At 41.5% G+C, this 24,901-nt stretch overlaps 1 protein-coding gene across 3 annotated transcripts; it reads left to right on the top strand.

Annotated features, from left to right (window-relative positions):
- Window positions 1-43: 43 nt before the first annotated feature.
- GTF2H1 (general transcription factor IIH subunit 1) lies at window positions 44-23,746 on the top strand. Of its 3 annotated transcripts, none has more exons than XM_084208370.1 (15): window positions 44-398; window positions 4,163-4,331; window positions 6,142-6,334; window positions 8,723-8,885; window positions 10,569-10,662; window positions 11,155-11,304; window positions 12,204-12,283; window positions 13,557-13,687; window positions 14,714-14,801; window positions 16,120-16,208; window positions 17,113-17,230; window positions 17,883-17,973; window positions 19,373-19,488; window positions 20,383-20,475; window positions 21,050-23,746. In XM_084208370.1, the coding sequence occupies exons 2-15, from the start codon at window positions 4,178-4,180 to the stop codon at window positions 21,134-21,136; spliced, it is 1,647 nt and encodes a 548-aa protein (XP_084064496.1). In that variant the 5' UTR covers window positions 44-398; window positions 4,163-4,177; the 3' UTR covers window positions 21,137-23,746. The 3 variants fall into 3 exon arrangements, with proteins under 3 accessions (XP_084064496.1, XP_084064497.1, XP_084064495.1); XM_084208371.1 differs by lacking the exons at window positions 44-398; window positions 21,050-23,746 and adding exons at window positions 806-1,260; window positions 20,703-20,998; XM_084208369.1 differs by lacking the exon at window positions 44-398 and adding an exon at window positions 807-1,260.
- The last annotated feature ends 1,155 nt before the right edge of the window (window positions 23,747-24,901 follow it).

The raw sequence follows: 24,901 nt of genomic DNA, 5'->3' as shown, positions 1-24,901 counted from the left end.
CGAGGCCGATGGCGGGCGACGATCGGGGCCCGCGCGGACGGGTGACGGCGGGAAACGGGCCGGGCCGGGCGCGGCGGGGATGGGGGCGGGGGGGCGGTGGCGGTACCGTTTTACTGCCGCGTAACTGCCCCCTCCGCCCGCCGCCGTCATGGCGACGGGGGAGCGGTCGCCACGTGACCGGGGCGGGGGCCGGGAGGGGCGCTGGCGCCACGTGACCGCCGGGGACGCGCGGCTTCGGAGCCGCTCCCCTGTCACGTGGTGCGGGCCCCACCCCCGGCGCCCCGCGGCCCGTTCCGGTCACGTGCCCGCCCCGCCCGCCCCATGGCCCCGGCGGCGGCCGCGGCCCGACCCCCGTAGCGCCGCTCGCACTCGGAGCAGCTCCCGGCGCAACCCGCACGGTAAGAGCTGCCGGCACGGGGAGCGGCCGAATAGCGGCGCGGGGCAGGCCGCGGAGCCCGATCCGCCTCACGGCCGCGCTGCCCCGGCGATCCGTCCCCGGGGGCGGCGGGACCGCGTCGCGATGGTGCCGCGGCGGCCTTTGGCCTCCCGCGCTTCCTTCCTGCCCGGCGGACGTGTGACGGTGGCCGGGCCGGAGCTGCGGTGAGGGAAGGGACGAAAGGGGCGGCGGCACCGGCAATCTGCGCTCCCCGGGGCCGCGGGCGGTGGCGGGGAGACGGCAGCGCTGCGCCGGCGGTGCTGCTGCCGGGGCACCGGGCTTCGCCCCGCGCTTGGCCCGGTGCGGGCGGCAAACAAAGAGGTGCCGTGGCAGCGCCTTCCCTGCCTGCTGCCGGGCAGACCCCGCCGGGACCGTGCGGGTGTCCTCGGGCCCGTCTCGTGGCAGGGTGACATCCCTCCCAGAGCGTGAGTGATGCGGATCCGGGGAAGGCCGGGCTGGCCCCTCAGGACCGTGCATTCCCCCCGACGTGCCCGGGACAAGCGGGCGCTGCTGCCGCTCCTCCATCCCGCTGACAGATCCCTGCCACCCCGCGGGGCGCTGCTCTGCCCGCTCCCGGAGCTGGCAGCGTCCCTGTGCCGCTGCGGGTCAGACTGGGCCATTGGCACAGATATTCCATGATTCTGCTGTTGCCTGCGGGGAGTGGAAGCCCAGCAGCAGAAAGGCCTGCATTGATCTGTCAGAGCTTGCCTGCCAGCCCGAGCTCACCCTGGCCAAGTCAGGATTATTGAAACGTGCAAACGTTTCCTTTATTTCTGCTCAGAACTTGACACAACCATATGGAAAGAGACTGGAGCAAAGTGCTGGTAAGAGAGAACGTTCAGAACAGGTGTTGTAAAAAACAGAGATGAGAGGTACTATATCTTAAGAGTGGTTAGGAAGATTCACTGCAATGGAGGAAGGATAGCTGTTGGAATTTGACGGTATTTCCAGAAGCTGTTGGTTCCCACAGAGCTGGGAGGGGAGGGCTTGTAGGTAGATAATCACACAGAACATTTCTTTTGGTCTATGCCAACACTGAAGCTTCCTGATAGACCTTGCTTATTGTAAACTGCAGCTGAAATTAACATCCCCAAGACAGGCCTGATGACAAGCTGTACCTCATTGTTAGGGCTTCTGGTTGATCCAAGTGCTTTTAGAGCTGTTGACCAACCTCTTTTTCTGGAGAATTTTAAATAAATTGTCTGACCTTCCTATTCATACTTGAACTAGCCGCTGAAGAATGCTAATGCTGTAGCAGTTTAAAATTATCACTTAAAGCCACAAAATAACAGTATTTCTCTGTGTGCATGGGGCAGTTCTTGCCCTGCACAGCAGCAATGTCATCATCCATAGTACTGATTCTTGGGAACTTCAGATGTTAAATGTAGAGGTTATGAGTTTTGGGCAGGGACAAGTGCATCATTGATGGCTCTCTGCTGCATAGTAAGCCTTACGTGCCCCAAAAAAAAAAGCTGAGCGTGTGTGCTTTGCTTAGCAAGGATGTAGCCTTCCCTGTAGGAGACAGGGAATGAAATCTTGAAGCAAGATTCCTATTTTAGAATTTTTCCGGTACTTCTTGTAACACAAAGCCATTTTGTTTCCATTAGTGACAGATGGTAACCTTCCTAAATCCCTATTATTAATAGTTTTTTTTATTCTTTCTGATGTACTGTTCAAAAGACCGCTCAGGGTTTTCTCCATTTTGGGTAATGCTTACTGTGCTTAGGAGTTGTATCATCCCACTGCCACTGTAAATTACTGCAGGAAAAAGGAAGTACAGCAGTGACAGAAAGAAGAACAGCATGAGCCATGTGCTCACCCTCCCAGAAGGTGGAATGAGCCACTTGCGGGATAATTGTGCTCTCACAGATTGCACACTGCAGGGTACTAGAAGGGCTCTGAAGGAGAAGTTGGTAGCTGCTGATTCTTTGCTTCTGTACTTGAAAGACTGGGTGTAGGTAGGTGAAATGGCGTGGTAGAAAAGCAGAGCAGCTGGCATCAGAATGAGCCTGCATGTGGAAATGCTTTCCTTTCTCTTGCTGTTCTGTACAGGTTGAATTCCTTTGTGTTCTGTGGCTTTGCCTCCATTGCATTGGATAATAATGACCTTAAAGGACTATAAAGTAACAAGGGGAGAAAAACACCAAATCCCTGGTCTTGCACATGGTGAGGTTTCCAGTCTCAGAGTCTGTGGCCAGCTGCCTTTTCCAGTAAGGATAAGGTGCTGATGAGACTGCAGACCCGCAACAGGAAACTACATAAAATGGTTGTGTGAATAGCACTGAAAGGGAATAGTGCTGCTGGGAGACTGTAATGGATTATGCTAGGGAACAGTCCTGAAATCATGCCATGCAGTTTTCTTTGAGAAAGAAGTATTATCAAGGATGCTCTGAATGTGGCATAGTGTGTTCTAGAGACTGCTGCAGTGGTGCTGATGTGAAACCCCACGTTCAGCTCAGCATGACTGAACTCTTTAGCAAAGCCTTGGATGGCTGGAATGGTGAAGGAGTGAACTGTAAGTGCAGAGCCCTTTTGCCATTACATCTTTCCATCTAGTCTGTTACTTAACTCATTTGCACAGGACCTTGTAAGACTTCTGTTGAAGAGAATGCTGTGCTACTGTCCAAATTGTCAGAATAAAATATCTTGTCTTGCTGCTGGTTGGTGTTTTGTTGTTTTTTGGGTTTTTTTAAGAAAAAAAGTATGTGAATTTAAATGCTTAGAATTACCATTTTGTGATAGCTGCTAGTAGTGTGATAGCTGGTGCAGGTTACAATCTGAACTTCAGTGTGCATCCCAGCAATATTATAGGTATTCTGAAGCACATGTAACATCCACATTAGCACTGGAAAAATATTATTTTGCATATCAGTAGTAAAGTTTATGATACACAAAATACAGCAACTGGACATACTAAACATTTTCAGCAAAGATGTACATTTTTGATAAGTGTACCAACAGTATGTTTGACAGAGTATAGTGATACTCACCATATCCTTTATCTCTTGAAAAATTTAAGGCTGTAGGGTGAACCTGGGGAGAGGAATGGTAGTGACTGCTGGGGGGAACAATGCAGCAAGTATCCAAAGTCCTGTTGGTTTGAGACTGCTGACAGAATTATCATTGTGCTGTAGTCCTTGTAACATTAGTTCCTCAGACTTTGGAGGAGGGGGACTGGCCAGCTGCAGTCAAGCGTACAAATCATTGTTCAAGCCATGGGCAAAACCCACCACAGTAAGAACACCTGAGTCTTACTGGGCTACCTTATCTTTAGCACACTGAACTGAAAATTCATGATTTTTCACATACCTTGTATCCTTCCCTTTTCTGAAATGACTTAGCATCTGCTATTCCCACTGAAGAAGGGATTGCTGCCAGTGCCAGAGAAGATTTGGAATTCATCATTGCTTAGCTTCAGTATTCTTCTGAACTAGAAAAACCAGTAAAAAGACAGTAAAACAGGAAAATTTAGTTATCAGTTTAAAAGTAACATTTGTGGGTCTTTTAGTGGATCAAAAGCAGTATCAGCAACATAATTAGATGAATTTTTTTAGGTAGCAAATAAATTTGCTGATTGCACTGAAAGAAGGGAGCACATTTATCTGAAATACTCCCAAAATTATATAGGCGTGAACAAATAAATGGGGGCTGTAATACTTTAATATAGATAGGAGTAGTGAAAGTGTTACAGCACAGCTAATTGGCTCAACTGTATGTTTTTAACAGCTCACTGTAGCCACAATGGCAACGTCATCTGAAGAAGTGTTGCTGATAGTGAAGAAGGTGCGTCAGAAGAAGCAGGATGGGGCCCTGTACCTGATGGCCGAACGCATTGCCTGGGCACCTGAGGGCAAGGACCGCTTCACCGTCAGCCACATGTATGCAGACATCAAATGTGAGTGAGCACTCCCCTGCTGCACTCAGCACTACTGCCACGGATGCCTAAGTCACACAAAGCTCACCTGCCATGCAATGCTAGGTATTGCTACCTCAGCAAGGTTGCAAAAGTTTGGAGCTCTGGCCAGGCTACTCTGTAGCAGCAGAGATCAGGACTGTGGTAAAGTATCACCAGCTTAAGGATGCTACAGCAGAACTTCTGCAGTCTTCAGATGTTTAACTGACATCTGCTGCATTTACTATTAACTTTGATAAGCTTCTGCAATAAATTGAACAGATAAATAATCTATGCCATATGCTTGTAGAGGGAAGGGTGGGAGGAGGATCAAGGAAGCATAAAGGATTTTCAGTCCAACACAGAAACTATCTGGCACGTCATCTGTTTAATTCACTATCTAAAGCTGTTTCGATTTTCATATAAAATGAACTCAGTTTTATTTTCATCCAACAGACCATAGCTTCAGAAGTGTCAGCTTCTGTAGTTTGGCCTAGCTGTAACATTCTGAATAAGCATTTGCTGTGGCAATAGCAGAGTACTTGCAAGTCAAAACTAAACAGTAGATGTCTATAGCATGCTGCCTTTCTGGCTCCAATTAGTTTTCATATATCATGTGCTCTAATGCCAAAGAAGGAATAAAAGTGAGTTGTGTGTGTCAGTTGGTAATGGTTTAGTGATTATTGCTGTTTAAAGTCACATACAGGCACTGCAGCATGATTGAAAGCGTGTGATGAATCAGAACCAAGATGATATATTCTTAAATAAGAAAGTGATAAGAAGTTTAAAAGCCCCATTCATCTATAATAATCAACTTTATGAAGTTTTTATTTAGCTATTAACTTACACTTAAGCACTTTGTATTTTAAATGTGTACATATATAGGCACTGAAGTGTTTTTAACTTAGATGAAAGATGTGCTTTTTGTCATCTGAAATGAAAAAAAGGTGAGATGTTTTTGTAAATTTCTAATAGAGAAGGTGATTTAGTGTTGACATCTGGTTCCTGTCTGCCACTTGCTTTGGAGAAAGGGCTGATATTAAAAGTTAGGTTAGTGCCATTTGTGGTACTTCACTAAAGTCACTATAGCACAACAGTCCATAAGTATAGGTGTCCCAGCCTCTGCTCCCTCTGGTTATGAGGATGGAAGCAGGAATTAGGTTCTTCTTATGAGTCATGAGGGTGTACTAGTACCTTGGAGGCATTGGTGATTAACTTGGGGAGCACTAACGGCTAATTGCACTTAGCTCACCACTGGAAACTGGGATCCAGATGTGCTCCTACCCACCATACCTCTGCTTTCCTATGACTATCCTTCTGCAGGAGCTGGGCCAGCTGGAAAAACAAAAGGGGGTGCTTTTCAGGGAATCAGTTCCTTGGTTCACCTTGCTGCACAAGCACTAGCAATCATACAAGAAATACAGCAGGAAGAAGTGGAAGGGGGGAATGAGGTCACCTTTCAGCAGCAGCCTGGATTGCTTCCAGGTTAAAGTGTCCAGGTGATGACAGCCTCATTTGCAGCAGTTTTCTAATGGATGCTGTGGGGAATGCAAAGATGAATCAGGACTCCTGAGCAGGAGCTGAAGGATATTAAGCAACAGGCTGCTATTGTCTGAATCTTGTATTTTAGCGTGAACAAGGTGCAGGATTCAATCTAATTCAAGGGGAAGACTGACTGTTCCATTTTCACAGCTGCAATTCACACGCAGGGTAATGGTATTTAATTGGATGATGAGAATAACTGCTTATAAGCAAATACTCTGGGGAAGACAGTTTCTTGTATAAGCTTACTGTCTGTCTCTCTGCAATCTAGGCCAGAAAATCAGTCCAGAAGGTAAAGCTAAAATTCAGCTGCAGCTGGTATTGCATGCAGGGGACACAACCAACTTCCACTTCTCCAATGAAAGCACAGCGGTGAAGGAGCGAGATGCGGTCAAGGATCTTCTTCAACAGCTCTTGCCCAAGTTCAAAAGGAAAGCTAATAAAGAACTTGAGGAGAAGAACAGGTAAAGGGATAGCAGCCTAAAAGTCTGTTGGGTTTTTTCTTCTAACTGTTAGCTAACTATTGTGTATTGCTGTTAACAGTTGTTATTTCAACATCATGAATGATACAGCATTTGTTTCCCTAGTAAAAATCTCCCTGCTTTCAATTTCCAGGCAGTTCCTTGAGGCTTGCATAACTGTCACATGTTGAGACTACACTTGTGTGCTTAGTGACACGTTCTTGAGGTGTAAAGGCAGCAAGTCTGGCTGCCACCCGGTCTTTCTTACCCATAGCTATTAGAGGAGAGCACCCAACTGGCAGCCTGTCTCTTTAGTCTTCTTAAATATATATATATATCAGTTAGAAAAGCTGCTTGAAAGACTTTTTTCTTCCTTTTCCAGATATTTTGTGGAGTCTGGTGATTTTTTTTATTCCTCATAAAGCCCAATTTGCCCCTCAAATCTTTCCTGCTGTTTTATAGACTGCTAAATTGTTAGGTATTTTCATGCATCTCACTTGAGAGGCTGCAGTTTGTTATTTGGCATACAGGATGTTTATTCTAAGAAATTGTTTGAGAAGATGTAGAAGATGTAAGTCCTTTTCCCATATGGGCTCTTGAGATACATTTCCGTTCCTTTAACATGTTTGTTAATCCAATCCCTGTGGCCACAGAGCTCTCTTCTCTGCATCTCCTTTGACAAGTTTCACCTCATTTTAGTGTCTGCTGTGAATCCTGTGTCTATGGCTTCCATTTCCAAATACTCTTCTAGCTCTGAGCATAGATTTTTCAAAATGTGAGAGCGTTGCCTCATGGGACGAACTGGATCTTAACAAGGAGATTTCCCAGCAGAAGGGCAAGAGCCCTTGTGCTGGAGCTGTGACACAATCAGGATTAACTGGTTCCAGTACTGCAGCAACCACTAGGGTCTGCAGCAGTGAAGCCTGCATTGGCACTGTTCCCATACTTGTTTCTTTATGCTATGTGCCTTTTTTCTGGCAGTATTGGTGCTGAGAACACGGGCAGTCTTAGCTCTGAATCTTTGCCTCCTTAAATGGAGTTTTACAGCATTACACCATAAAGTATCAGGAGCTTTTCTAGTTACAGAAAGGCCAGAATCCCTGCACCTACTCAGCCATAGTTTGGTCGCTTGATTAGAAGCCCAAGTCTGGTGATGGGGCTTCATTAGCTTAATTGCAACAGATCAGGCAGAAAAGATCCAGCCTGTTGTGGGAGGGTACAACATCCAGAGTCCCCATGGCACTTCCTTCATTTGTTGATATGTGGGAGTTGAGTACATACCAAAATTCCAAGCTTTAATGAAATAACAAGAATAACAGACTGCTTTCAGCTGCACTAATTTGTAAGAATTGCCACTAATCCGTACTTGTGACAATAAGAAAAACTGGAGAAACCCTGATAGTTAAAACATAATAATCCTGCCACAAAGCTTTCACTTCCACCTCATCCTGCTTTGTCCTTAGAGCAGCTAAAGGCTTTCATTCTGTCCAGATTGCTGTTTGTCCATGTTCATGCCTAGACCACGTATCCCTAAGACTCCTATTTTTTTTCATTGTTTGCAATTGATCAAGACCCTGAGGTACGCGATAAAGACTGGTGAGGTTATTGGCAGATTGTGAACACACATACACGCTTCCCTGAAAATAGCCCAGTGGGTTTCTAATAAGGGACACAGCTGTAAAAACAGTTGCTTAAGCATGAGTGAAGATTCAGGTGCATAGTCTTTGCATTTTGGGTAGTCATACCTGATATGTGGATGATAACTTCTGTAAACATTGCTCCCTGGTGAAAGTAGTGACACAGAACGTGTCTCACACTTGTGAGACACATCTCTGATTAAGAGATGAAGATCCTACTGTTACCACAGAAACATAAATGAACAACCATTGGGGTAATGTGTTTTAAGAGATCATATCCCATACGTACATATCCCATACAAATTTTGTGATCTATACTCTTGCACTAGCTACTGAATTTTAAGACCTTAAACCAAGAATTGGATAGCACTCAGATCTTTTTTCCTCCCTCACCATACTTCTGTTATGGAACAGCAAGAATACTCATTGTACTTCTACAGTTCAGGAGATTCCAGTCCTGGTGTGCAAAGACACAAAAGCACCACAGAATATTTTAGGACAAGACATGAATCCCACATTAACTTTTCCTTAGGCATTACTGTTTTCTAACTTGCAGTGTTACCATCCATTTCTTCAGTCTTTTCAGATAAACAGTGCTATTGACATTGGTTGTTTATACAGTCTTGTTAAGAAATGCACAGCATTTTGAAAGAAAAGTTGGTTTCTGTTCCTTTTGTGAACTTGTGTTAGTTGTGGAAATACTAGTGATTTATTCTGCAGTCTTTCAATTCTTTTCAATACATTCTTTTACCAGAATGCTGCAAGAAGATCCTGTTTTGTTTCAGCTCTATAAAGACCTTGTTGTGAGCCAAGTAATCAGTGCTGAAGAATTCTGGGCCAACCGTTTAAGCCTGAATGCAGGGGATAATTCTGCAGCACCTAATAAGCAGGAAGTGGGCATCTCTGCAGCATTCCTGGTATGTTGAACCTTTAAGTTACAGGATTTTAGAGCAAACCAATTGGGGAAAGTCAGAGTTCTGCTCATGCACTTTATTCCCATATACATGAACCTTCCTGGTTTCTCAACATCTCTCTGCTATTCCAAGTGTAAAGGAGAAAAAAAAAGGTTTCCTGCTAATCTGCAACCTCAAAATTTTGTCAGTTTAATGTGCCAAATTTGAACTTTAAATTGCCAATAGGCAGATGATTGTACTGCTGCTTTGCCTTCTGTAAAACAGAAGTGATGTGAATATATGGTCACAGATAGATTAAAATGTATGAGCTCAATAAATTAAAGAGCGTATTTGTGACAGCATTGACATGCACAAATGAACCTGTCCACATAAGGGTTTTATTCCCTTCCCAATTTTTTAAATCAGTACATGCTTTCAGCTACTTGAAGAACAACTTGTGTATCTGGAAGCTCATTTTCTCTCTTTCTTTCTCTAACTTTCAGTTATTTTAGCCATTTGTAGAAATTGCGCTTCAATAAATTCAGTGCAGTCTAAAAGTAATATAGGTACAACTTCAGATTGCTCACACAGAGATATGTTTCTGCTTCTGCAACAAAACTCTCAGATAGGACTCTTTAGATGGAATCCCACTTCCACCTTTGTAGTGACTGTGACTGTGCCCACAGTGGATTTGGGAGAGGAAGAGGAGGTAGGAATTGGTTTAATTTAGCTGCTGTACAACCATTTGAATTTTTTCCCCCTGTGGAAATACCTGAATCATTTGCCAGACAAGTTTGATTGCTCTGATTTCCTGTCTCCCATTATTATTACACCTTAATGTTAAAAAAAAAAGAACCACAGCGAAAAGTAAACCCACCAAACCTTGAAAACTAAAATGTTTTTAAACCACCTGGTTATGTTTGTGTTCTCTGCATTTGTGAAGAGGATATCTTAGATATTCATGTGTCCCAATTCAAGTTAAATCTGACTGGCTCTGCTCAGAATGCATGTTAGCCTAGGAAAAAGATAGTACAAAAGCTAGCCTTGAGGTATACAGGAAAAGGAGGAAAAGGCAGCAGCCTTAGCAATCATGTACTTTTCCTGTTTCTGAGAACTGGACAGAGAACTCACCTCCTCCAGAGCTTCCTAAAGAGATCACTAAGTTCAAAGTTCTGACTAAGGCTAATCCTCAAGCTTTAAATTCAGTGTTACTTATCAGTTATACTAAGATGTTTTTCGTGTACAAGTATGTATACTTATGGTATAAGGGAATAAGGTGTTAGAGCCATAAATCCTTTTTTGTCACTTCATTATAGCCCCTGACCATTCACTAGCTGAATTGTTGAGTGAATAATAAAACATGAGGCATATACAGTATGCTTACTTATTTTAACTTTGACACAAGGATAAGCATAAATTAATGCTTATTAAGCATACCTTGTTTTGACCAATAGAGTGGTCTTTGCTTTCTAAGGCCTGCAGTCTGCTTGTTAAATCATCCCTTAAATGACAAGTATAATAAAATAATTCATGTTTGCTCATTGATTCCTCATTGTAAAATACCTATGTACGATCAAATACGCTATGGATTACTGGAGGAAGAAGATTATTTTACCCGTAGCAGACCTTGCTTGCAAGATTCCAGTTCTTTTCCTTCTCCAGTTAGAGAAAACATCCAGACTGTTTTCCCTGTGTGCTTTTTCTTAGGCTGATGTACGGCCTCAGACAGATGGCTGCAATGGGCTGAGGTACAACTTGACTTCAGATATTATTGAATCCATATTTCGGACATACCCTGCAGGTAAGAACAATGTTTTACATACCAAACACATCCATTTAAGATTAAGTCTTTTTACTGTCCTGCTGTAGAAAGACTAAAACGTTCATCTGAGACTTTATTAAATGAAAACATTTTAACTTGTGTTGACTTTTTGTTTTTTAAATTGTGAGTAAATGTTTGATTTCCATGACACTTTCCTATTCAGGGTTCCAATTAATAACCTGTTTTCCATCATTTCCCATCCACTGTAATGAACACTGACACTGATTGATTTTGGCCCCTAGTGTGGAGGCAATTCAAGAGTGTTCAGGCCACTGTTGCCTGTACTTTTCAAAGCTTTATAGGCATAAATGAGTACCTGTTCACTTATTCTTAATTCCTGCAGTCCCTTCCATTTAATGGGGGTAAATGGAGGCAGCCAGAAAGCAAGGAAGCCATCAAGGAAATGGTGATATAAAATACCATGTTAAGATTTGTGGAACAGTTTGTAATTGTTCTGGGTTTTATTCACAGTAAAAATGAAATATGCAGAGAATGTTCCACATAACATGACTGAGAGGGAATTCTGGACACGATTTTTTCAGTCTCATTATTTTCATCGGGACAGGCTCAATACAGGCTCAAAAGACCTCTTTGCAGAATGTGCCAAACTGGATGAGAAAGGTAAGCTGGTTATCTCTGAAAGATACAGATGGTCATGGCAAGTTAGCAACAGCTTTGCCATTCTGAGCATGTTTCATAGTGAGAGCATTTCTTGGAACAAATTACCTTTGGAAAGTGGCAGCATTAGAAGTAAGCTTTACTACAAATTCCATAGCATACCATCCTGGTAGATTGATTATGTGCCATCAGTTACTATGGAATAATTCTGTGTACATAATAGGTTTTGTTTTGTGGTATGTGCACAATTTACAACAGGTACAGCTTTTGTTATAGATGGGGTTTTAGTAAATGAGATTTCTATTAGCCCAAATTTTCCAGAGGAGTTGTCATCCTTGTTCTCTGTCAGTCTTTTTAATCTGAAATTCTAAGATACTATCTGGCTCAAGTTTTTTTATGAACTTTTGAGATAGGTTTCTGATGATACAGAAATGTGGAGAGTTGGGATCACTTACCACCATTCCATAATATGTATTGAAAGCCTTCCATTAGGAATGCAAAAACCCTCACAAGTCAAAGCTATCACCAGATATAAACTGTCATACTACCCAGGCAGGGCAGCAGAACAGTGCCAAAAGTAGAAGAAATGCAATTTTTGCTTCCCAGATCCCACTACTATAACTGCATCTTAATTTATTTTTTTAATCAGTGTTCAGTGATCTGTAGAAGTTGGTGAAAACTGGGCTAATTAGTAGGAAGATGTTTTGGAGTAACTTCCCACATTTATTGCTTATTTTAAATGGAACTTTAAAAAGGGTTTAAAGTTTTAGTCCCAGTGTTATTTAGGCCTGTGCAGAACCTTTGTCTTCTTTTAAAGATTAAATATAACCTAATGATCCCATAGTGATGCTATTTGTTTAGATACAGTTTTTCATGATTTTTTAAAAATTTGTTTCACACAGGGTTAAAAGCAATGGTGTCTCAAGGAGTGAAAAACCCTCTGATAGATTTAACAGCTTTGGAAGATAAAACATTAGATGAAGTAAGTTCTTGGGGAAACATAACAGAAAGCAAATAAAAAATCCAAAAGAAAACCATACCCCTTCTTAGTTACATTTAAATGGATATTTCTTTTAAAACCACTACAGAAGCGTATTCTAAAACAAATCCCTTACTAGGAAGTTGCAGTGGTTGGGTACTCAACATTCCTGGTGTTGTGTGTGTGAAGGGAAATGGAGACTGCTCATGGACCTGTGTGGTCACATCTGCCTTGGTGTGCAGCGTGTAAATACAAGACTTCTCTTCCATTTGCTTTTTAGTCTAAAGTGAACTCTTTGGTTTTTTCCTGCCTTTTAGAGTCTGTGACAATGTACAGAAGAGTAGCACAAACCAGGAAAAAGTCTTTGATTTGTTCTTACTTTGAACACTGCTACTTGATTCGGCCTAACTGAACGACACTTTATGCAGTGTTTTTTGTTTAGCTTCACATATTTTTTTTGCTAAAATTACAACTAACTTGAATTATTACCTGCTTCCAAGAACAAGTTAAAACAATTCATATCAATGGTGTACCAAAATGTGAAGTAACTTAGAGATGTGCTTTTCTACAGTTATGTAACTGAAACTGTTCAGTTGTAGTTAATAATGAAGCTGCATTTTTAAGTTTCTTTGTGGCATTTTTTTGGATTTTCATTTTTCATTTTCTTTTTGTGGGAGTTGTCCAAAGCTAGCAGTCTGAAACTGGACATGAGTTCAGGATAGGTGTGTTTGAAGTGCCCCTGATCTGCTTTTGAGGCTAATTAACAGCAAGCCCATGGGGTAAAATGCCACCTGCAAGTGGGGAACTCTGCCAGCATTTTAAAGCTTGAAGTTTTTTGAATTTTCGAGTGGTATCATATCCTCCTTACAGGTGTATTTTAGCCTGTAGGCTGCTGGTGTCCCACTAGATGTTAAAAATCAGTCAGTAAAACAATTGCTGTCTTTTCCTTGCCATCAATGCCTGTTTTGCATAGGCGATCCTTAATTTTTTTCTAAACTAGTTCAGTTTTTACTTATATCATGGTCTTATAAAATTACCTGTATAAGACTTGTTACCTTCTCTCTGACACCTCTAAATTGTCAAGTGTTAGCAGAATAAAATAGTCACTGGAGATTTTTCAAGGTACATAAGGAGATGGTAGGGCAAAAATAGGAAAACAATTCTCTGGATGATGGTGATACAGAGGAGAGGGCTGCTTGATGCTTGACTCAAGGGAAAACAGAATTGGCCTGCTGCTCTGGGGGCCAAGAGGGAATTAATGTTGTTTTCTTTGTAGGGCTATGGTGTTGCTTCTGTGGCCTCTACATCAAATGCCTCAAAGTCTGCTAGAGAAAGCAGCAATGCTGCCATCATAAAACGCTTTAATCATCATAGTGCCATGGTCCTTGCAGCTGGCCTCAGGAAACAGTAAGTTTCAACATTGTTTAATAGGTTTTTAGAGTAAATTTTAAGGAATTTCCAAAACAAAAGCACATCTTCAGTTATTCATACGGCCCTTTCTTTTAACTTTTTATGAATGAATTATTTTCTTCTAAAAATGAAAATACCTTTAGGTTTCATTTGACTTTATAGAAGTTTTTCAGAGCTGTTTGAAATGATGACTGCTGTTTTTAACTGAGTCATGATATAAAGCAGATTAAAAAGAAAAGAATGGGTGTGCCTTAGATGCCTAACCCTGGTGAAGGCAGCAGAAGTAGTGGAGGTGAGGTCTGGTGCAGGGATTTCCTATTTCCTGCCTTCCAGGAGCAGGTCTGCTGGGGCTTCCTGCAGTGTGGCATAGGTGGATCAGATGAAAGACTCCTCAGGTGCAGTACTCTGCCTCTGACCAAAACCACCTGTCAGGTCACCTGCTCTACAATTGCTTTATGGACAACCAGTAAGGATTTCTACCCAAATCCTACAGACCTTAACTGTGAGAGATCTTAGTTACTTCCTTCTGTTTAGCTGGGCTCCCTCACATTGTTCTTCTGTTTTGCACAAATTGTACCCTGAACCTTAAGCAATCTCTTTTGGGCAAAGTGTGTTTCTGTTTCTCAGTTCAGAAAGGCACAATAGGAGAGGGCTCCTGGAGCAGTTGTACTGCAGGGCTCCCAGAGCTCTGCTAATACTGGTTGCATAACTGTGTATACAAAGTGTTTCTAATTCAGCCATGATTTTGCTGTGTCCCACATGCACTGTCGGCATGCTGCTATTTCTGAAGAGAGGGACCAGCACCTTGCCCTGCTGTGGAGTTTCCCCTGTGACAAACAGGATTAATGTGAGGAGTTGGTTCCTTCTGTCTACACCAACTGCTAGAAATTAAGACATAAGGGGAAAAAAGTATGTGAACGTGCATATGAAGTTTTTGAAACAGATGTATTTACTTTGTCTCTAGCTTGTATCTTAAGTTTCCTGTGAGGTGAATTCTTCTTAATGCTGTTTCTCTATTTTAAGAGAAGCACAAAATGACCATTACAGTGAGACCAGCAGTACGGATGGAAACTCCAGGGATTCAGATTTCTTTCAGCCACCACTGAAAAAGGTATAAAGTTAGCTGATGTGATTCTAACTAAATGGAACTGGAAGCTCTGTCTCTCAAAAAATTGCTGAAAGTTCCTTACTTGGTTTATTACACATCTGAAGTAAAACTTTTTTAGCCTTGTTTAGAATAACAGCCTGACAGCCTGTAAGAAGCCTTGTTACCTCTGTTAGTAAACACAAATAAGTTACACATTGAAGTATTGTGCTGTTTTTCTCTTCAGTAGTGCCTAATGAAAGTAAAAAATTCTAAGATACTTCAGATTGGACTCAGAAATCTGGTTCTTTCCATTTGTTGCAGTTCTATTTTCAGCCCCCTTCCTTTTGTTTTTCTTTCAAATGCCTGAAAACTTCTAGAGAACATCCATCAGAAAAGGATATTGGTGTTCAAGCACCAATATTAACCTGTCAAGTGTGTTGTTTGTGGAGGGGATGATGAAACTGGCACATGACAGCCTTCATCTTAGTCAGAAACTGAAGTGAGGTTGAACTGAGTGTAGTGACACCTGGTGCAGTGAAATACAGGGCAACAGCCTGGTCTAGACTAACCAGAGCAGCTCACAAAATGAAAGAGAGTACTGTAATTGCTATAAAACTGAATTGAATATTCTTTCTGGAGCTGACAGCCTAAACAGAAAACATCAGAGAGACTCAAAACTTGGTGTATTGTGAGAAAACCTTGTAGAATACGTGCTGGCAAGTGTTGGGGTAGTCTTTGACTTTCCTCAAAAGCTGTGAAGTTTTATACTGAGCAGAAAATTATATAGCAAGACTAGAAGAAATGTGATGAAAAGGAGAGTGAAAGTAGCAGGAGAAAAGGAGACTTCAGAGATAGTTTTCTAGTTGTGCAAAGTCTGATATCACTGCACTGTTACCTCTCACTGCTAATACTCCACAGCTCTGCAGTCACCAGATAGCTCGGGGTAATTACTGTGGTTTTAGTCTTAGACTCCTATGCACCAACTATTAAATCATGAGTATTTCTGCTAATCTGGAGTTAGATGGACATAAATAGAGAGCAAAAATGATTATCTATGTATACTTCTTGGAACATGTTTTGGAAGTAGCAGGAACTGCCTAATTTTAGCAGAATCTGGAGAAAAAGCAATGGTGCCAAGACTTCCAAATGGCCCATCCTGAACAACACTGGGCATCACTCCCTCTGGACTACCCTCTGGGTAGGCATGATTCATTCCATACCTGGGTTTTCTTTAAGGTTTTTAGTAACCCTTCAGCTCAAACTTGATGCACCAGAAGAAAGCACTGGATGTATGGACTTGTGCCTTCATTAGTAACATGTATCATTATTTGGATAATTTTAGGTAAAACTGCAGGAGGCCATTGAATACGAAGATTTAACAAAGAATAATAGCGTTAAAACTATTGCACTAAACTTAAAGAAGTCTGATAGGTAAGTTAAAATAATGCACAGCTATTTCAGCAGAGCCAGTTTATCAGGGGTTTCATCATAGCCCACATAGGACCAGCTCATTTAGTCCCTACTGTGCCATACTCAGGTGTTACAGCTAAGTTTAGAAACCTAAGATGAGCTTTTGCATAAACCAGTTTCCCCTTAAATTTGTAGTTTTATTTCTCTGAGTGGTTGGGGTAAGAAGGGGCATCTGGAGATCATCTAGTCCAACACCCCTGCCAAATTCCATCTTACTTTTCAAAGGGTTAAGTCTCTAAGCCAACCTGAATGGCTTTGACATGTAATTTCTGTGAAAGCCTAACAGACCTCTGTTCACAGTTCAGGACATCATTGCAGCTTTCAGTGGAAAAATGTGTTACATATGAAAATATATGGGATTCCAAGAAAAATCCTCTCCCAGGCAAAAAAGTACAGTTGGGATAGTTTGGGCTGCTCACTGCTCTAAGATCCTTCTAGTGGTAGTCCTCCTGTTTTCTAGACTTTTGAGTTTGAAAACCTTAGATGTAACATCAGAAAAGGAGCAGTACTACCAGAAAGAGAACAGTTCCACATGTGCACCTAACTTAATTTACATTAATGTCAGTTGAAAGTGATGTGAATTGCTTCCTTCTAATGATATTTTCAGAATTTGGTGGCAAAGGTAGCTTTTCATTGGCAAAATGATGATCACAGATTCAACAATTGAAGCTCTTATTTGCTGCTGTACTATTCCTAACCCAGCCTCTTCCCATGTGGCAATATATTGTACTTTGTCAATAAATAAAGTATTGTTACCAGTACTTTGCAAAGCATCTAAAATTAGAAGCAGTAGAACTGTCCAGGAGTTTTCTATTGATTTACTCTTACCAGTAACACTTTTCCCTTCCCTTTTCTCACCTCACAGGTATTACCATGGTCCAACTCCAATTCAATCACAGCAATATGCAACTAGTCAGGATATAATTAATTCATTTCAGAGTATTAGACAAGAAATGGAAGCATATGTACCCAAACTAACTCAGGTATGGAAGTATATTTTTAAAATGCCCCTCTTGATCTTAGCTTAGCATCTTTCTGTATAGTTTTGTGTCTCATGTCAATTGAAGTTTACCATGAAAAATTTAAACGTCAGTAATCTCCAATTTCTGTTAACTGATTTATTTTAAAGGTTTAGACTATAACTTTTGAGCTGTTATATTTAAAATCTACACTAGAGGAAACAGAGTCATTGCTGATGCTCGGTTATATTCTTCTGTTCCTGCTTTCTTTTGGGGAAACAGTAAAGGAGGACAGTCACACACAGGCCAGTGTATTCATCCCACTCTGAGAAGTATAGGAGGTTACAGTGAACGGGTTTTTAAACTGGTCTTTTGCTCCTAAATGCACTTAGGCTGTCAGTGTGCTGTGGGCTGCACAGAAGCTCTGTGCTGGCATCTGGAGGGCAGCAGAGCCCTGTGGCCAATCTCCCCAGCCAGCATCTGAATTTAGCTCTTTGTAAACCTAGTTTGGCCCAAGTAAAGCAGCCAGCATTCTGCTACACTTCTGCATAGTAATACTCTGTCTTATTTTAGAGTACATGCACAGCCTGTTCAAGGTCTAGGCAGAGAAAAGGTATAATTTAAAAAGATTTTATTAGAAAAAGTGACCTGAAATATTTGTTCCCTTTCTCTCCAGGTTCTTTCAAGTGGTGATGCTGCCAGCACTATTGCAGTCCTGTCACCTGGAGGAGCACTTATGCAGGGTGGAACACAGCAAGCCATAAACCGTAAGGATTTGGGATGTCTAATGCTTTAATTGTATCCTGGTGCATCGCACAGCACTAGCTGGCTTGCTGTTTCATCTCTCCCTTAAAACAGTGATAAAGGAAAGTATGGAAATGTGTAGCTGGAGTAGTACTGGGTTACAGCAACAAAAGAAAAGCACCATACCACCTCTGGCCTCACCATGGGGGTGGTAATGACTACACCAGCGCTGAGGCAAGGGAACGAGAGAACATTTTACACAGCAAGTAATGATGGAAGCATCTGATAAATACCAAATTGTCTTACAGATGTGGGGTTTTACTGGTTGAGCTTTTTTTTCCCCCCTGGATCGTAGAATATAACATACTTTGTGAAAACTCTTAAGGAAGCAAAGCCTAGATAATAATCTGAAACCAAACTTTTTGCAGCCTGCATTTAAGATTCACAGCTTGCTGTGAAAAAAAGGCAACTTCCTTGTAGACTGCAAGGGCAAATCAGCTTCTCCTTCTCACACCTCCATTCAACCATCCCTTTCCCTATGGTCACATTGCTGCCAGTTTGAGTTCCTGTCTCTTCAGTCTCACAGCAGATTAATCCCTGTTCTTGGGATTTATTACAGTTTTCCAGTTTATCTTGTGTTACTTGGTCTGAAAAGCAGCAGAAAGTAATTCAGACAGCTGAAAAAGCAAGTAGAGTTCTTTATGGTACTGAAATAAAAGGAATCAGCAAGCAGTGGTGAGGCTTTCTTACCCATCCCAATAGACATATTGGGTGCTACACTTCACTTTTTGAGCCTGACCACCACTTCTTTCTTTTAACAGCCTTATCCTAAAATTTGATATTCACTGTTCAGTTCACTGTGTTCATCCTGAGTGACTACTTGTACTTTTTGTTTGGGTTTTTACAGCTGTGGCTCTTTCCTTGTTCTTGAACCCTGTCACCCTTTCTTCTCTAAAAATGTCTGGAACACAGTTCTTTTTTCTTGTCTGGATTTTTCATCTTTCACATGCTGTAACCATATTGCCAGCATAAGATAGAAGGAAAAACTGGAAGTACCCACCACAGAGTTCATAGCACTGTGCTGTTAGGACAAGCCAGCAGCAGCACTGCCACACTGTTAGAACAATACAAATATACTGCTTCTAATCCTGGATTAGGTTTGGTGTCCATTCTTTGCCTGGCGTGGATCTTCTAAATAATACACAAGCTTCCAAGTATAGAGCTATAAATAGCAGCTGACCTGATCTAACTGCTGCTGATAGTCTTGATCTAATTTCTGTGAGGCATCTCAGTGTCCCCTCCCAACCAGTCATTCTGTGACTGTAGTGGAAGTGTGCATCACTGAGCTCCTTTGTTAGCCTTAGTTCTCATTTTTCATAGGATTGTTTGAGTGATGTGAAAAAACCCTTTTTCCTGTTGCAGAGATGGTGCCAAATGACATTCAGTCTGAACTAAAACACTTGTATGCAGCAGTAGGGGAACTGCTACGACACTTCTGGTCCTGCTTTCCTGTTAACACGCCATTCCTAGAAGAAAAGGTAAGGCAGTGCCTCCTCTTATGCCCCTGGTTATGATGTGGTTTAGAATGGCTGTCATTACTGAAGTATGGAACTAATACACATGCCTCAAATCAGTGCAGCACTTACTCATCCCTGGAACTGAAAGTCACAAAATAACATGAAACCTTATTTTTCTCAGTAGTTCTGCTGGTATTATTAAATAAAATCATCCTTGTTCCTGCCTGCCTGTTAGCTCCCTTTAGAAGCAGTAGCTGTTAGCCCGTTTCAAACAGAAGGGGCAGCTCAGTTGCAGCTGCAGGGTTCTCATTCCAGTTGAAAACACAAAAACTAAAGCCTCCCTTCCTCAGCTCCAAAAAGTAACCTCCACAGTGACAGTACAAGCAAGTTTCCCTTATTCTTCTATCCATTGCAAAAATCACTGTCATAACTTCAGAACATGCACTGCTTTTGAGAACTAAGTTCCTCCAAGGACAGATGTTTGTCTACAGCCAGGTCTATGACTGTAACTATTTTTCTGTTACTTTTGACCTCACATGGATAACAAAGATTAAAATTTGCATTCAGATACATTTGCATGTCTGCTGCAAATGTGGCCTGAAAATCCAGTCTTTGCTTGAAAAAAAACCTTACCATTTTCTGAATATCTTGTATCTATTTATAATGTTTATTAAGGAGGTAATCAGAGTGACACACTGCACTTTCAGTCATACTGCACTTATCTCAAAATTAAATACAGAGAAGTGTTAGGGACTGATATTTTAATAACTTTCCTTCCTCAAACTACACAAAGTTGAAGTAGCCCCCAGAATTAGTTATAAGGTGTTTTGTTGGAGAACAGTTTGTTAAAGAAAATTAAACTTCTGTCTTACTGTAATTCTTCAGTATTGTAATACTGGTTTCTGTCTCTCACAGGTTGTGAAAATGAGGAGCAACTTGGAAAGATTTCAGGTTACAAAGCTCTGCCCATTCCAAGAAAAGATTCGGAGACAATATTTAAGCACAAATGTAAGGGGAAAGTACTGTTTAATTATGTTGGGTGCATATTAATAATTTCATTCTTAACTATGAGAGGATGATAGCTTTGTTACTTCTTATGCTAGGGCATTTTAATTTTTTTGTTGATTAGGAAATGGACAGAGGGAAATTGGGTACGCAGTTATGCTGTTGCCTCTCCCTGTCCAATTTGTGGAGTGATGCCAGCAACTGACAAGAACTGTAATCTGAAATTACAGGACTGATAGAAAGAAGGAGGAAGTCACGTTTCATTTTTCACTTCCACCATGAAGTAGAACTTGAACAACTTCAGAACTCTTCCCCCCATGTCAGATTTGAAGTGGTCACAGACTAAATACCAGAACAGACAGCACAATGGAGGTGTCACTTCCTCCTTACCTTTCAGCTCAGCAGTTGTCTGCACTGCTCCCTCTATGGATGTTTTACAAAAGAGCCTCAAGGTCCTTTCTCTGATTTTTAGCAAGATTACTCGTAGTGAATAAAAGCAAGAATGCACCTGAAAGGAAGGGGAGGGGATCTCTTTTCCAGCAATTGGGACAATGTTTTCTCCCTTTTCCTGTTTCAGTTGGTAAGTCATATAGAAGAGATGCTGCAGACAGCCTACAATAAGTTCCACACGTGGCAGTCCCGGCGCATGCTGAAGAAGACGTGAGGGCACATCCTGTACAGGTCTGAGAGCAAAGCCTGCAATAGGGTAGGACTACAGCCTAGGTATGTGCAGATCTTAGAGTTGTTGCAGGAAGACCTGCAAGCTGTGGACTTCTGGAAACGATGCTAACTGAACTTGCACATTTTTGAAAAAGAACTGAGATTAAACTTGAAAACTGGGGAGAAAAACAAGGAAGAACCAAAACGGAAGAGCTGAGGCGCAAATATATTTAAAAGACACTGTTTACTGCAGTTACTCAGGAACTGCTTTTGATTTGCATAAAAAGCTGCTTTCAGAAATAAAAAATTTAAAGAGGGTGTATTAATAAAATTTGTTTTTCTGTCTAATTTTTTTTTTAAGAAGTGTATGGCACAGGGTAGATCTCAAAAGTTTTTCTTCACTGGATTCTGACATTTTCTTGAATTCTGTTTGTACTTCCTGCAACAGTTTAACAACGATGTTTTAAAACATAGCTGAGACTGTTTTTGCTTCAAACATCTGGGAGAGTGTAGCTGTCAGAAGACAAGCTCCTGCCATATGTTTCCCCACCAATTGGAAGCAAGAGACATTGCACTGAAAGCTGTTCATGGTCTGGGGTCCCTAAAGGTACACAGGGGCAAGCTTTTGCCTGAAGTCTTCGATTTTTATGCAAAAATTTTTCAGCCATCAGTTTTGCATGTTTCCTTTTGAGTGCAAGTGTGTGCTACTGCAATCTTTTTTTTTTATGGTGGCATTTGTTCTGAGGAGAGAATGCATTTTTAAAAATGAAGTTAAATAAAGTTTCTTACAAAAGAAGTCATTTATTTTCAATTCTTAGGCATTTTTATTTCTTCTCCTAAATCTGTTTTCCTTCACCCTTCCCTTTTGACTATTATACTGTTTTTGGCGAATTGATAATCATTGCAAAGAGAAAAATTTGTTATTTACACAGTGTCCATAGGTATTGGGAATCTGTGCCATACTTTGTTCTAAATAGAATCAGTTCACAGTTTCAGACCAACTTGTCTTGTATTAAATATGACTTAAATGCAAAGTAACCCCCTTTTCTAGAATATATGCAGTTTGTTGACAACCTTGTATTTTTTTGTCACTTTGGACAACAGCCCAGTATGGGCTACTGAATTTTTTTTACTTCAGATTAAATGTGACTGTTAAAAATGCATCTACTACAAAGACAAATCAGACTGACAATACGTAATCAAAGCAAGTACAGCAGTGTTCAGTACAGCAGAAGAAATTCCCCAAACCTGCATGATGGCTTAATACTACATTTTGGTATGATGCTAAAACATGGTAGTATGATGTTGGGTGGATAATTTTTGAAAATTCCTACAGCAGAAAAGATGTATTGGTGTAGCCAAGTGGGTGCTTGTTCTGTGCTGCTGCTCCGTTTATGCAAGAGGGGTTTTTTCTTTAACTGGTGCATGGAAGTCACCGGCTTCTTTTGACCCTTTTCTTTCAGAATTCTGTATTATGCTATAGTCTTTTGGTAAAAGCTGAGTTTCAGTTAAGCATCACTGTCTGCACCAAAGTCCTGTTCAGAACTGTGTGCATATTGTTCAGCCTCGTTCCCTGTGTGCTGCTGCAGATCCATGCATGATTCCTGCTCTGCACCATCCGCGTGGTTCTGCTACAAGAAATGACTGGGCTCAACCAGAGATGCCCACTGGTCTTGACAGGGTGAAAATGTCACTGGGAATAAACAGAAGTACTGCAGCATTTGGGGGATGAGGTGCACATCTTCTCAAGAGTTACGTCTTGTGAGGACTAAACTTTTCTCTAAAATTTAGGCTTAGGGTGTGGCTTTATGAAGCCAAATCCCCTTCTAAGTGCAGGCAGCTCCCAGGAAAAAAAGGGTAGTTTTGTTCTCCCCCAGTCCAAAGCATTTGGTCTAGCAATTCTGGGGCCAAATTCCAGCAGTTCCTTGAAAGCTAGCACACCTTCCATCACATCAGAGGGCTAGGGTCAAGAAAAGAGGTCTGATTTACATTCTAACTGTGCCTGAAGCTATGAACAACACATTAAATATTAGACTGCACTGAGACTTCATTTAAATCCTAGGAGAGTTTTGAATGTGGAACTAATTCACCTTTAATTGGAATGTATTTAGTGTTCCTGGAAAGACTGGGCAAAATGGTTAACATGGGGAAAAAGTGTCAGTGCATCGCAAGAACATTTTACAGCTCCAAGGACTGATGTTTATAACCATTTTGGGGATGGTATTGCAATAGCTTTAAGTTATTTTAATGATACCAGGCTATCAAAATATACCTTAATGACCAGAACTAGGGGGAGGAGGACTATGACACTAAATTCAACAGTTTTGCCTAGAGACTGTACAGGCAAGGCTGCTATGCACTTCATATTGCTTTTTCAGGTATTGTGGCAATAAGGCACAGGCCCCTCCTCAAGTAAAGGGAGGTAAACTAAATATTCTTTCTACATTGTGTTCCCCTTTTCTGTAGCATGGTCCAAAACACAGATTCATTCCTTAAATTTTGAAACTGAATCATCATGCATTATATTACTATTGGAATCTTTATACTGACTTGTATTTTTAATGAGAATTCATAAAGCTTGTATCATTGGCATTGATCTAAGATTTGTAGAATAAACCCTACTGAATTCTGAAGTGAAGTCTTTTCTAATGCTTAGGCTGTGTTTTCTGATTGAATTAAATTCCTAACAGGCTCTGTTGAGGTCTAAATTGAGAGTGTGTAACTCGCTTAGCTGTCCCTTGGTGCTGATAGGTCAGCAGCAAAAGGGTTATAATATAATTATTGTCAAATTGTTTCATTTTCAGAACTCTACACCATTACTAGTTCTACTGTCCCTTTGTTCCCTATCATAGAAAAGCCACTTTTAAGTCTCCAGGGATTAGCACTCTGCTTGTTCCATTTATTGATGCAGCAGCTGTTGGTTCAGGAGAGCTGCACAGGAGCTTTGTCAGTCACTAATTCAAGGTTTGTCAGTAATGAAGAAAGGATAATGCAGATACCAGCCCTTGCATTTCAGCAGATGAAGATATTTAGATGCACCACAAAAAAGGTTGGGCTAATTCTCTCCCAAAAGCTCTCCCCAGTCAGGGACAGGAGGTGACAGCCTTCCACTGCAGCCACCCTGTAAGTGGCTTCTTACATGCTCACAGGATAGCTCTCAAGACTGTCGTCTGCAGCTTCCTAACGTGGCAAAGATCTCACCAAGGCCCTGTTGTGCCTTCCCAGATGGATGAGTTTCTCCACCACTTGAGATGCTTTTTTTAAAGCTATAACTATTTTCTCTTACTTTTGTTGAAAGTACATCCTTACAACTTCTAGGAGGTAGTATCAGCTAGAAAGCTTTCCTTAATCTTGCCCAAACTCCTGTGGAACAGCTGCTTTATCCAGAAAGTCACTTGAATAAGCAGGAAAGGTAACAATGGGAAAGCTTAAGACCCAGTTTTCCATTATCCATCCTGTTTCCCTTTCTTAAGGGCTTGCTGCCCAAGCACCCCTGTGGCTTAGGAGCCTTCGTATTGCAAGAGTTTCAGTGTGAGCCATGATATTCTCAACTTGTTTCCATGCTCTCACTTGCCTTGTAGCAAGAACTGGAGCTCAGTCCAAATGGGACACAGCAAGTTTTTGAATAGCAATCAGACACCACTGATCCTCAATAAACCCAGTGACATGTGTGTTCCTATAGCAGAGTTCAAAAGCCTGGGGAACCACAAAATTACCTAACGCAATCTCACGCACATTTTTCAGGCTACTGCATTTCCCCTCAGCACAT

This window comes from Fringilla coelebs, assembly GCF_963513975.1.
Source record: "Fringilla coelebs genome assembly, chromosome: 6".
In the NCBI taxonomy this organism is placed as follows: Eukaryota; Metazoa; Chordata; class Aves; order Passeriformes; family Fringillidae; genus Fringilla; species Fringilla coelebs.
This window is presented reverse-complemented; position numbering and strand designations above follow the sequence as displayed.

Excerpts from the sequence above, each read along its gene's own strand:
- GTF2H1 (XM_084208369.1), top strand. The coding sequence starts at position 1,234 with ATGGAAAGAGACTGGAGCAAAGTGCTG. Across the intron at positions 8,886-10,568 it reads GCATCTCTGCAGCATTCCTG|GCTGATGTACGGCCTCAGAC; the intron begins GTATGTTGAACC and ends GCTTTTTCTTAG. Across the intron at positions 14,802-16,119 it reads TTCAGCCACCACTGAAAAAG|GTAAAACTGCAGGAGGCCAT; the intron begins GTATAAAGTTAG and ends GGATAATTTTAG.